The sequence below is a fragment of the Phascolarctos cinereus genome, unplaced genomic scaffold, assembly GCF_003287225.1.
Source record: "Phascolarctos cinereus isolate Bilbo 61053 unplaced genomic scaffold, phaCin_HiC Scaffold_4;HRSCAF=312, whole genome shotgun sequence".
NCBI classification, from domain to species: domain Eukaryota; kingdom Metazoa; phylum Chordata; class Mammalia; order Diprotodontia; family Phascolarctidae; genus Phascolarctos; species Phascolarctos cinereus.
The window spans coordinates 280904508-280918295 of NW_027555847.1; the positions used below are offsets into that span (position 1 = coordinate 280904508).

The 13788-nt window shown below is 36.3% G+C and overlaps 1 protein-coding gene across 1 annotated transcript in view; it reads left to right on the top strand.

Annotated features, from left to right (window-relative positions):
* The first annotated feature begins 1552 nt into the window (after positions 1 to 1552).
* LOC110195888 (fibrillin-2-like) overlaps positions 1553 to 13788 on the top strand; it is a 104867-nt gene continuing 92631 nt past the window's right edge. The window contains 8 exon segments of the mRNA XM_078153096.1: positions 1553 to 2809; positions 3444 to 3479; positions 3482 to 3543; positions 3545 to 3560; positions 9891 to 10019; positions 10841 to 10963; positions 12265 to 12387; positions 13213 to 13335. Of these exon segments, the coding sequence (XP_078009222.1) occupies positions 2461 to 2809; positions 3444 to 3479; positions 3482 to 3543; positions 3545 to 3560; positions 9891 to 10019; positions 10841 to 10963; positions 12265 to 12387; positions 13213 to 13335 (961 nt within the window). The 5' untranslated portion in view covers positions 1553 to 2460.

The window sequence follows — 13788 nt, forward strand, 5'->3', positions numbered from 1 at the left end:
TGTGTCCAACTCTTTGTGACCCCATTTGGGGTTTTCTAGGGAAAGATACTGGAGTTGTTTGCCATTTCCTTCTCCATCTAATGGGAAGTCATAGGAATTATGAGTGGAACCGTAGGGAAGTCAATTGCCATGATTTGGGACAGTGCCATATAAATTCTAGTTACAATAATAATAATGATGATTATGTTTTCATCATCATTATTCTTACTGTCATCATTCAAGTAGCAATGGTAGCTATTTTTGGATTATTGTTACCAGGCAAAGAGGTAGAAATTAGGGTGTGAGGGAGGTGTTAATATCCATGCTGATTTCCTAGTGGGTGACTGGAAAGGATGTGAAACATAGTCTGGGGCCAACTACAGTTGTGGGTTAGGTGAGTTTTCACTCACTTTTGATCAGAGTGGCTTAGCTCCAGGCTGGAATACCTGAACTGAGTGGACTGGCTTTGCCAAGCGTGTGTGGCAGGGAAGGGAGTAGGTGAGAAGGGAGATTGATCTTTAACTATCAATGTCTGGTTCTAAAGAGTCTGGGCACTGTGGGACATTCTTGGTAGGGAGAAGCAGGGCAGATATTAGGTTACTTTCATTTTTGCTAAGCAGTTATTAAGGCTAGGAAATGATGTTTTCATCTTGGATTTTTTTCCTGTTAAGTAATAAATTTGTTTAACAAATTATATTCTAAGAAGGAGAAATATTTTTCTGAGTTCATTATCCCTATCATCTTGACTTGAAAGTATTTTGGCTAATGTGGTATGTACCTACTTAACTTGTAGATTACTTTTTCTACCCACTCTCCAAAACTCTGTAAAACACTTCCTTTGCATTCAAAAGATATAAAGGACTGTGCATACTGTACACAATGAAGGGCAGTTTTGACTCATAATTTTATTTTCCAGCAACTGCTCCACTTGGTTTCAACCCCACCATTATCATCATCTTGTCCCATCCAGGATAAACTCATCAACAGATAATTCCATGACCAGGAACTTCAGCATCTGTGGAGATTGCTTCAACTTTGTTACCACAGCTCATCAGTTCTCTCTCTCTCTCTCTCTCTCTCCTCTCTCTCTCTCTCTTCCTCTCTCTCTCTCTCTCTCTCTCTCTCTCTCTCTCTCTCTCTCTCTCTCCCCCCCTCCCCCCCTCCCTTCCTCTCCCTCCCCCTCTCCCTCTCCCTCTCCCTCTCCCTCCCCCTCCCTCTCCCTCTCCCTTCCCTCTCCCTCTCCTCTCCCTCTCCCTCTCCCTCTCCCTCTCCCTCTCCGTCTCCTCTCCCTCTCCCTCTCCCTCTCTCCCTCTCTCCTCTCCCTCTCCCTCTCTCCCTCTCCCTCTCCCCTCTCCCCCTCTCCCTCTACCTCTCCCTCCCTCTCCCTCTCCCTCTCCCTCTCCTCCCTCTCCCTCTCCCTCCCTCTCCCTCTCCCTCCCTCTCCCTCCCCCTCTCTCTCTCTCTCTCCCTCCCCCTCACCTCCCTCCACCTCCCTCCCTCTCTCTCCCTCTCCCTCTCCCTCTCCCTCTCCCTCTCCCTCTCCCTCTCCCTCTCCCTCTCCCTCTCCCTCTCCCTCTCTCTCTCGCTTTTGTTTCTTTAATTATGGGGCTGGAGTGAGGACCAAAAAACTCCTCTCACCTCAAAGTTCCCTAAAAGGCTCAAAATCCTAGCCATCTCTTCATTTGCCAGCAGTTCCTCTGCTTGGTTTCAACTCAACGATTACCTTCATCATGCCCCCTTAATCCTCTGGCATCCTTCCTCCCTTTCAGCTTCCTTTTGTGTATTCTCTTTCCCCATTAGATTGTAATAAGCCTCTTGAAGGCAGGGACTCTTTTTTCTTATTTGTAACCCCCGAATGTAGCACAATACCTTACATATAATAGATGTTTAATAAATGTTCATCTTAACGACTTATAAAAAAGGCAATCTCAGTAACTTCAAGTAAAGTTTTAAACACAGAACTTCAATGACAATAGCAAACAAGACTTTTCTAAATCAGTTTTCGCAGTTCCCATCCTATGGGCATCAGTTTTTCAAACTCAGTACGTCCTAACTTGCTATTTGAAACTAGGATTTTAACAGATTGTTAATGCAAACCATTTTACACAATAAAAGTATTATTAAAAAGTATCCACTACAATTATATAAAATCAGCACTATAGATAAATGTAGCTTATTTTATTTGCATAAGAACTATGTAATGAGAAGCAAACTAGGGGCAGCTAGGTGGCACAGTGGACACAGCACCAGCCCTGGAGTCAGGAGGACCTGAGTTCAAATTTGGTCTCAGACACATAACACTCACTAGCTACGCAACCCCAGGCAAGTCACTTAATCCCATTGTCTAGCCAAAAAAAAAAAAAGAAGGAAACTGACTTTCTTCTGATTTTTGTACCTTCTTGGTGTCATGTAAGAATTAGATCAAATGAGATAATTAGTATGTATGACAATACTATGTAAAGGGTAAATTGTTAGTGACAGATGAGACATACTATGTCTAAGTCAATAACTTTTTGCATAAATTACCTATTCAACTATAAATGTTATCATAATTATTGTTATTATTTAAAGTACTACAAACTTGAAATCTCTGATTTCATAAATAGTACAGATATGCCTATGGAACAGTGTTATTTGAAGTGGGGTGTTCATCCTGTGCCTGGGAAGTTCCACATGGATGCCTCCTGCTGTGCACTTGGTGCAGCATGGGTCACCAAATGTGAGGAGTGCCCCAAACCTGGCACTAAAGAATATACAACATTATGTCTGAGGGGACCTGGCTTTGCTAACAGAAGAGAATTTCTTACTGGCTGGCCATTTTATAAAAGTAAATTGCTATTATTCATAAGGCCATTGATATTATAATTTGTCTTCCATTTTTACATGTTTATTTAGGGCAATTTTTATGAATATAGTAGACTTATTTTAAAATGCATTCTAGAAAAATCTGGACACGTTTTGAAATACATTGTTTACTAAATCATAAAATGTTATTTTTCATGTATTGATTAACCAGTACTGGTTGCTTAGGTCATAGTACAATAAAATAATAAAAATAGTAGTTTTTTAAAGTTTCATGAGTAAAAACATAGTAGAAAATGTCATTCCTAGCCATCTGTATTTTCTTTTACTATACTAAGTTTTTAATATATGGTGTCAATTTTGCATCAGCATGGAATTCTGCCACTGAAGAGCTTAAGTTACCATGAATACATTAAAAAAAATTGACTTAAAAAACAGCCTGCAACATTTAATTTGGAATTCAGAATCCCAGGTGGTATTTTCTTAAAGACATCTATGTGACCACTGAAAAAACTTGTTATCCCTGTCTCTTCAATGGTACAAAAAAGTGTTTTACTTTTTTTCATTCATAATTCATGTAGGACCATTTTTCATCTAAAATAATAAAAGGTTTAATTATAATCAGATATGTGCTCTGGTCTTATTTTACCTTTAACTATAATTAAATGCAAACATTCCTGGAACGTGCACATATGGAAAATGAAAAATATCATTGGAAGTTTTAAGGGTCAGTGTAACAGTGGTTTTGCTTTAGATATGGAAAAAAAGAAATTTTACAGGTAAATTTCTCTATTTAATTTTTCCTCTAATAAAACATTTTTTCTCAGACTATGAATTTAACATCATCTTTTCCCCCAAATCCCAGCTTTTCAATGTTTCAGTGTTCTCTATTTATGTTGTTGTTCAGCCATGTCCAACTGGTCGGGACCTCATTTGGGGTTTTCTTAGCAGAGATACTGGAGTGGTTTTCCATTTCCTTCTCCAGAGCATTTAACAGATGAGGAAATTGAGACAGACAGGGTTAAGTGACTTGTCCAGGGTCAAGAGTCCGAGGTCAAATTTGAACTCATCCTGACTTCAGGCCCAACTTTCTATCTACTGAATTACCTAGTTGCCCTCTCTTTGTACTTAAGTGCTAAATTAATGTAGGGAGATAAGAGGTTGAAAAAATACAAGTTCTAAACTGCCTTGCTATGATCTCCTGTTTGTTTATAAATGTGATCTATTAAAACAGATTTTCAAGTTATTTGAGCATTAAATAATCATATAATCTTGAAATCAAATTCTGCTAAATTTGCTAATAAAAACTTGTAGAGATCAAAGTAACTTGTTATTATAATTCTTAAATATTGCACTTAGCACATATTCCACTAGATATTTATTGAAAACTTATTATCAGTAAAATTTCTCCTGTTTCCAAAGGTTTGAAAATTTAATTTTAAAATTTATGATTAATCTAAATTTATACTGTTTGTAAAATCTACTCCTAAAAATTGTCTCCCACTTTTACTTAAAAAATTTGTTTTTATTCTGAACTTAAACATCAAAACTCTGTATAGATGGAAGAACAAAAAAGAGGATTGTTTTGAAACTGTTTCTTTTTAATAGCATTTAATTTTAAAATGATATAATAATTATACATATTACTTTCAACACTATCCTACTTGTGCTTTCTTCTGATATATTCATTAAAAGTATTTTGGTTTTTTTTTTTTTTGGTATCACAATTGCTAATCTCCTTCCTCCCAACTTCCCACCTAATTAAAAGCTGAAATATAACAGCAATACTTTTTTAACAAATAAGCATAATCAAGCAAAAGAAATCCACAAAGTCACCAAGTCCAAAAATGTATTCTTTTTTTGCACCTTGAATCTGTCAAGGTATAACATGCTTCATCATAAATCCTCTAGAGACATGATTGGTCATTATTTTAATCAGAGTTTTTAAATCTTTGCCGTGTTGTTCTTGTACAAATTGTTCTCCTAGTTTTACTCAATTTACTCATTAGTTCATGCTGACTAGGATTCTCTGAAATTATCTTTTTTTCATTATTTGCCATGGTGTATTAATCCATTACTTTAACATATCATTAGTTGTTCAACTGTTCCCCAAATGATGGACACTCCCTTGCTTCTTTTCTTTTTTCCTTTTAATTTCCTTTTTAAGGATCAGGAGTTTAGCTTTGCATGTGTCTATTCCTAACCTGATATTAACTCACATTTAACAACACCCCCCTCACTCCTCTGCCATCTCTACTTGTTTCAGACTCTGTGTGTGTGTGTGTGTGTGTGTGTGTGTGTGCACGCGCGCACGCGTGCATGTCTGTTCAACACTCCCTTGTCCATTACAAATGAGAATGTGGTTCATCTGGTGCTTGTTCCCCTCACCTCTTCCTTTATACGCTTTTTCTCATATATCTCAATTACGAGAAATGTCAAAGGCTACCCCTTTTTTCTTTCTTTCTGCACTAATGTATTCCTTTTTTACTGTCCCTTCTCTTCATAACCTCAGAACGGAACTAATCTTCCCCTCCTTCCTGTTTTTCTTATTTAACTCCTTTAATACTTTCTGAAGACATCGAAGTTGCAAAGGAATATTCTTCTCCTATTAGAATGTTAGTAATACATCATTATACAATCCCATCCAATTGCTTAAATAAATTTACCTTTTTTGATTTCTCTGGACTCTTGTGCTTGCATTTCAGAGTTCCTACTCAGCTCTGGTCCTTTCATCAGAAATGATTGAGAGGCAAATATGATAGCATGCGCTTGGAATTCCTGCTGCTGGAAAGGCTGAGAGTGGCAGATCTCTGAAAGTTCTGAGCTGAAAAGCACTAGTACTAAACTGATCAGGTGTCGTCACTAACTTGGCATCAATATGTTGAGCTTCCAGGAGAAGGGAGGGAGAAAGGAAGGAAGAAAAGAAGGAAGGAAGGAAGGAACCTCATTTCTGTCTCCTGGCTCCTCTGTCTTCCTTCAAGTCCCAACTAGAATCTCATCTACTAGAATCCTCTCCTACCCCTCTTAATTTTAGTGTCTCCCTTCTTTTAATTGTTTCTTATTTATCCTGTGTATAGCTTGGTTACACATACTTGTGTGTTGTCTCCCCCATTAGGATGTGAGAACCTTGGGGACAGGGACTGTCCTTTTCCTCTTTTTGTAATCCCAGTGCTTAGCATAGTGCCTGACACATAGTAGGCACTTAAGAAATGTTTATTGACTTGAAGGATAAAACATTAGTTGTTCTATTTAGCATTTAAAGTCCTTCATAACCTGACCCCCTTCTACTTTTCCAACTTTATTATACATTACTCCATTTCCCTCACACCCTCCTCCTCTTCCTCCTTCTAACTCTTCTTCCTCTTTTTCTTCTTCCTCTTCTTCCCCTTTTCTTTCTCCCTGTTCTTTTTTAATATTTTATTTTCCTCAATTACATGTAGATATAATTTTTATCATTCATTTTTTAAAATTTTGAGTTGCAAATTTTCTCTTCTTTCCTCCCCTCCCCCTCATTGAGAAGACAAGCAGTTTGAAATAGATTATATGTGAAGTTATGCAAAACATATTTCCATATTGGTCATGTGGTAAAAGGAAAATATAAGTGTGCTTCCATCTGCATTTAGACTCTATCAGTTCTTTCTCTGGAGGCAGATAGCATTTTTCATCATGAGTCCTTTGGGATTGCCAGCACAGTAGTATTCCATTACAATCATATACCACAATTTGTTAGGATGTTCTCCAATTGGTAGGCATCCCCTCAATTTCCAATTCTTAGCCACCACAAAAATTGCTGCTATAAATATTTTTTGTACATCTATTTTGGAAAATAACTTCTTCTTGTTGTTTAGTCATGTCCTACTCTTAATTATTCCATTTGGGGTTTTCTTGGCAAAGATAATGAAGTGGTTTGCTGTTTCCTTTTCCAGTTCATTTTACAGATGAGGAAACTGAGGCAAACAGGGTTAAGTGACTTGCCCAGCATCACACAACTAGTATGTGTCTGAGGCTGGATTTGAATTTAGTTCTTCCTGACTTTAGGCCCAGCACTCTGTCCGCTGAGCCACCTAGTGGTCTGGAAAATAATTTGCCTCTATGAAAATAAAATGAAAAAAAAATTTTCCAGACATTTTGATTCAGAGATTTCATTATAAGGCATATATCCCCGAGGAAAAAAAGAAGGGAAGGAAATGAGCATTTATATAGCACCTAGTATGTACCAAGGGGTATTTTGGGGTGTTCAAGAAAGACCAGCACCTCAGATGTGACAACTTGTCAAGCCCTGTTCAGAGCTGCTCATCCACCTGTGGTGTCTACCTGGCTCTCAGCTCTCACGTGTGGCTCCAGGAAGTGGTAGCATGTGCAGCGGCCGTACTCCACACTCTAGTAAACCATCTCAGCAGACGTGCTAAACCAGATTAAGAGTAACCCACAGGCCTCAAAGCTATTCAGTAAATTAGAGGGTGTCTACCCCAAATATGTGAAGACTTCCCAAGTGGGATGGGCGGGTAAAAACAATTTGTTCCAATGGCCATGAAGGCAGCGAAAGCAGGCACCAAGCCCTAAGCTTGGTCAGACATTACCACCTACCCAATAAACTCCATGGATCACCTCCAGGATCAAATATTAAGTCCCCCTTTGGGGTTTTAAGCCATCCATAACCTCCTAAACCCTGCCCTTGATTGTTCAGTCTTCTTACACCTTATATCCACCCCACCTCCTACCCCCAAGTATACCTTGATCCAGTGACACTAGCTTCCTTCATGTTCCTCACACAAAACACTCCTATCTTTTGAATCCAGGCATTCTTACTGGTTGACCTCCATCCCTCTGCCTCTCCTTCTCCTGACTTCCTTGGATTCCTTCAAGTCTTAGCTAAAATCCTACCTTTCACAGGAAGTCTTTCCTAATCCCCCTTAATTCTAATGCCTTCTCTTTATTAATTATTTCAAATTTATCCTATATATAGCTTGTTTGTACATTTGCATGTTGTCTCCTTCCTTAGATTGTGCTCTTTGAGGGCAAGGACTGATTTTTACCTTTCTTTGTATCCTCAGTGCTTGGCACAGCTCCTGACTCATAGAAGGTGTTTAATAAATGTTTACTGACTTTGGCCGCAGTGAAAAGAAATGTCTCATTCTGCATTTTGAACCTCTGACACACGGTGGGTAGTATGCTTTATCATCTGTCCTCTAGAATGGTTGATCAATGTTCTTAAGTCTTTCAAAGTTGTTTTCCATTATACCTTTTTTGTTACTGTATAAATTGTTCTCTTTGTTTCTGGTCATTTCAACTCTGCATCAGTTCATATAACTTTTTCATCATTTCTTATAGCACAATCATATTCTATTACATTCATATACTATAATTTGTTCAGCTATTCCCCTTTATTTTCCACTTCTTTGTTACATATATATGTGTGTGTGTATATATATATATATATATATGTGTATATGTGTGTGTGTGTGTGTGTGTGTGTGTGTGTACAAAATATAACTGCACAATTTTCATACATATGAGTAATTTTCCTTTTGATCTGATTGGTTTGGGGTACAAACCTATATTAGCTGATCAAAGGCTATACAACATTTAGCAACTTTTTTCGCATAGTTCCAAATTGCTTTCCAGAACTTCTGGACCAATTCACAACCCCACCAACAGTGCACTGGTGTGCCTGTGTTCCGACAGCCTCTGCAACATTGATCTTTTTTTTTTTGCTGTTAATTTTGCCAATCTGATGGGTATGAGATAGAACCTCGGATTTGTTTTTCTCTAATTATTAATTATTTGAATAATTTTTTTATATGGTTGTTGATAAATTGGATTTCTTCCTTTGAAAATTTTCTGTTTGTAACCTTCAAATATTTATCTATCTTCTAACTTTAAATATTAATTTATATATTTATATATAATGTATAAATTATATATAAATTTAAATTTAAATATTTTTTAATATTTTATAGGATATAAGACCTTTATGAAAAAGTCTTGCTTCAAAGGTTGTTTTCCCAGTTAACTGATTTCCCTTCTAATTTTAACTGACAATGGTTTATTTTATATAGTTTAAGTAATGTTTGTCATTGAAGAAATAAATGGATAAAAAGGAAAAATGAAGGTTTCCTTGCAAGACTGCTCAGAAGTCATTTTAAATAGTGAATATATGTTATTTGTATAAGATTTTTTTAAAGGCCTAATGATAAATCCTTTGAGAAGTATTTTAAAGCTGAAACATATAAAATACTATAGCAGCTGAATTCAGAATCCATTTATAATCGTTTTTTTTCCCCTGCTTTCAGAAATAAAGGCCATGTGTTGAATTTTGTTTAACCAATCAGGTCAGAAATATAAATTAATTTTCCTTATGTAAAGTTCTTTCTCTGCTGGGTAGATAGAGTAGCTACAGCTTAGTTGATCTCATTCATTTAGCAAGTATGCTAACTCATATTTTTAAAGAATGCAGTCTGTCATGTTATAATTATATTACAAATTTGTAACAGCAAAAAAAATACAGAAAGTTCATTGTCATTATTTTTGAAGATGAGACTGTTACTATTTTGTATTGGTATGACTAAATAGATAAATGAGTCTTCCCCACCTATGGTATCCCTTTGACTATGAGTTACATTATACCCCTGCTGTAGGATCCTTATCTTCAGCTGCTTCCAATCAAGAAGGCAGTTTAGCTGTTATTGTTGCAGCCAACACAATGGATTTGCCAAAAAGCTTGAGGAAGTGTCTCAAAATAACATCTGACTTTGGTTGTCATCACCTTAGCTAAGCTTGTCCTTCCACTTAATGTTTTGTCATTTTCAATCTAGGAAGACATAAAATCTATTTAAAAAAAATACAAAATACTACCCATTAGGTTCCAGAATTCTGACCATAGAAAAGTGCCTCTACCAGTTGACAATGACAGTTTTGGCAGTTGGGAAGAGGAATGAACTCCAGGCTCAGCTCCCCTAATCCCCTCTGCTTCTGGTCATCTGAACAAATTTTTGTCCTACATGACACAGACTTCCTGGCATTTCAAATGAGCTGTACCTTCCCCTGAAAAGTGAAGTCTCACCATTTAACTCTTGTTCGCTTCAGTCTATTTAATTCTTTAAAATCAGACATTGATGAATGCGAGAGTTCTCCTGACATTTGTGGAAGTGGTACTTGTGTCAACACTCCAGGCTGTTTTGAATGTGAGTGTTTTGAAGGTTATGAAAGCGGGTTCATGATGATGACAAACTGTATTGGTAAGTATAGTTGGCCTGCTCTCAAAACTCGAAGCAAAAGTAGCATAGACTCATAATCTTGACCCACACCTATCTCAGAGAATGCTTCCCACATAGCTGTGGACCAAGATGTAACCATCAATTCATGAAATGAAAAAAATATGTTCCTTCATTGCTCAGCTCACTGAAAACTCTCGCCATCTCAATGGGAGTAAAAAAAATGATATTGGATTGTATTTATTCATGGAGATCTAAAATCAATAAATTAGGTTTGCACAGTTTTGTATTAAAATTTGTAATGTTTTTATAGTAATTTGCCCCCAAGTTTATGATACCTTCATTTTGGATTATTATAACACTTAATTGTATGGAATTTTGAGCCACTTTTCAGGGCATAGTGAATTATACATTTCTGAATTGATGTTTAATCTGACCTCTTCAGTGGATATTCATTGGGTAACACGTGTTTCTAAAATTTTACATTTATTTAGTAAACCTGAAAATTAACATTAAAAGAGAACAAAATCTATTCTTCTGATAATTAGTGATGAGTATGTGCTGCCTTCCTTGCTAGTTTATAATACTTCTTTTTTTCTTCACCACTACTTTCTCCCCTCAAGTTACTAAACTTTTTAATAACAGCAATTTTGAGTTATACTAGAACTTTCACTATTTACTAGATTCTTCCAGTACCATGTTAGAAGGTAGAAAGCCTATCACAACTGAAAACTTATACATCTCCTCATTTATTTCTCAAGTTCAGTCATTTTCAGATAATTATTTTTCCCTTTCCTTACTATTTTTTCTAAAAATCACTTCAAGTTGACATATTTACCTTTCAGATGTTACTGAACGTGAACATAACTCTCTACTTTGTAGAGGTGGAAACTGTGTGAACACAGAAGGCAGATTTCAATATGACTGCATACTTGGACATGAAATACCATTACATGAGGATTGTGTGGGTGAGTTTATCCCATAGAATTAAATAATAACCAGAAAATGAGGTTTCCCATAATGCATTTGACATTATTTGTTGCTCAAATTTCTCTGTCATTAAATTAGGATTAAGACTGAGGAAACCTTGTTTTGGCCTAGTTCTAGAAAGACTGAGGAAAGAAAATCATTTGTTATCTTAGGCAAGTCATTTAACCACTCTGGGCATCAATTTCCCCATATGCTGATAAGGAAATTGAACCAGATGCCTCTTAGGTCCCTTTAATTCTAAAGTTGGATTTTCTATTTATAAAAGAACCTTCATAATTTAGATTTTAGTAATCTAGCCCTATACATCATATTTAGTTTGCTTTTTACAATTTATTTTATTTGATCTTATTTACAGTACCAGGCAGTAGAACAATTGAATATTTAGTTATTATGGCTTTATTAGAAAAAAAATCACCTGTGTACTGTATACAGACTCAAAAGTTCTAGATGCTAGGAGAAAAGATACTATTTTAAACAAGAATCTATTTGCTCACACCCCTGTCATTTTGCATAAATATGTTTTCCATACCCACATGCACATACACATAAAGATGATCCCTTGTCATCCCTGCTCTGACTCCATACGTATCAAATGAAGTATTCGTGAAATGATTAGCATAGTACCTGGTACATAGTAGACATTTAATAAATTCTTATTCTCTTCCTTTCCATGTGTCATATGCCAATTTTTACACTTGCCTGTCTTTATTATTGTAGTTAAGGACAACATTTTTGCAGATGTGCATCTTCTTTGGTCTCTTCTCCTCAGTTTCTTTGCTGACCCTCAGCTGATATAAGAAATGGACACACACACACACACACACACGTAATACTTAGGGCATTGATATGTCCCAATAACAGTCCATATTATCATGTGTCCTGCTTGCCTTAACTCTGTAGAAGTTCAGTACATCACTTGATTATCCTGCAAGGGGGTAAGGTACCTAAATCATTCACTAAGTGGCCTTCTTGAGTCACCGACTAAAACTGCTAAAAAAAGGCTGCATCATCTCAATGGGCCACCAGAGGGCACTAAACCTATAAACATCCCTCCACTGTTGAACAAGTTAATGTGATTATCCTGCCTGGGTTCAATATTTATCTTGCGATGTGAAATATTGCTCAAAATCATTTGTTGCCATTGCAACAACCTTCTTTTCTTTGAAAAATGACTTCATGAACTATGGGATTTTTATACAGTTCTTAATGATTTTTTAAAGTGAATTATTGTAAAATATTCAATTATTTTATAGAAATATAACCTTTTTTTCTTTTGCAGATATAAATGAATGTTCTCTGAGTGATAATCTATGTAGAAATGGAAAATGTGTGAACGTGATTGGACCACAGTGTTCTTGTAATGCTGGATATCAAGCAGCTCTAGACAGGCAAGGCTATATGGGTAAGAAGTGAGCACATCTGTGTCCTTAAATTCTTATTTCTCAAGTCAGTAAAAGGAGTAAAAGGAGAACAAGTCATTTCATTACGGATAAATGAGGGCCATAGAAAACTAACATAAGTCACTGAATTCTCAAGATATTTCATAAATATGCTTGAATAGTATTGCGTGGTTGTCCTTTTTAATAAGAATCAATTGGAATCATTTCACTATTTTTTAGTCCTTTTTTGTAAACTGCTTTAATTTCTTTGTTAATTGTTTTTTGTTCAGTTACTAAAATATTTTGATGCAGTTTACTTTTACTTTGAGTTTACAAACTAAAAATAAAGGTTTAATATTAGGAAGGGAGTAGTTGCACAAGGCAGCATGATTCCTTTCTTTGCTCTGAAGGTATAGATCTAAACTTCCAAGAGTGTATTTTTTTATTTCATTGATCGTTCCAGTTATGTTCCTGATTTCTTTAATTTTGGGGAAATGAGGGAAGTGTTAAAAGCAATACTACCAAAAGCAGCTGATAGTTTATATAGGAAAATATCAACTTAGAATAACTAAAAAACCAAAATCATGAGAAGTGAGTAAACATTCAACATGATCTGTATACTTTTTTTTTTGTTTTGTTTTTTGGTGAAGCCGTCAAGATTAAATGACTTGCCCAGGGACACACAGCTAGTAAGCATCAAGTGTCTGAGGTCATCCTGACCTCAAGACCAGACAGAGCTTTATCCACTGTGCCACCTAGCTGCCCCTGTATAATTATTTTTTAAAAGGCAGACTTTTTCATAGGGCAAAGAGCTGACAAATGATGCAGTTGAAATGTTCTTTTACCAGATATTGATGAGTATACGATAATGAATGGAAGCTGTGATAGCCAATGCACTAATTCAGAAGGCAGCTATGAATGTCTTTGCAGTGAAGTTTATACCCTGATGCCAGATATGAGAACCTGTGCAGGTAAGGAAACAAAAACACAAGCCCTTTCTCCTGCTTGGTTAATTTTCATTTACAGATTTGACTTTATTCAGTTCAATTCATCTCAACATTTATTTAACACCTATTATACACAAAGCAGTGTGTTAGCCTCTGGTAATACAGAAACAAAAATGAAACAATCTATGCCTCCAAATACCATCCATTCTACAACATGTACACAAGTAAATACCAAATACATACATAAAGCAGTTCCAAAAGGGAAAAACACTAACAACAGGCTAGGGATCAGCAAATGCTGTGTGTGTGGGTGTCTGTGTGTCTGTCTGTGTCTCTGTGTACCTGAACTGTATTTTGATGTCAGGGATCCTAAGGAGTGGAGGTAAGGAGGGAGAGTGCATTCTAGACATGGGTACCACCTGGGCTAAGGTGGAAAGATAGAATGCTGTGCATAGGGAACAAATAGTTGGGCAGTTT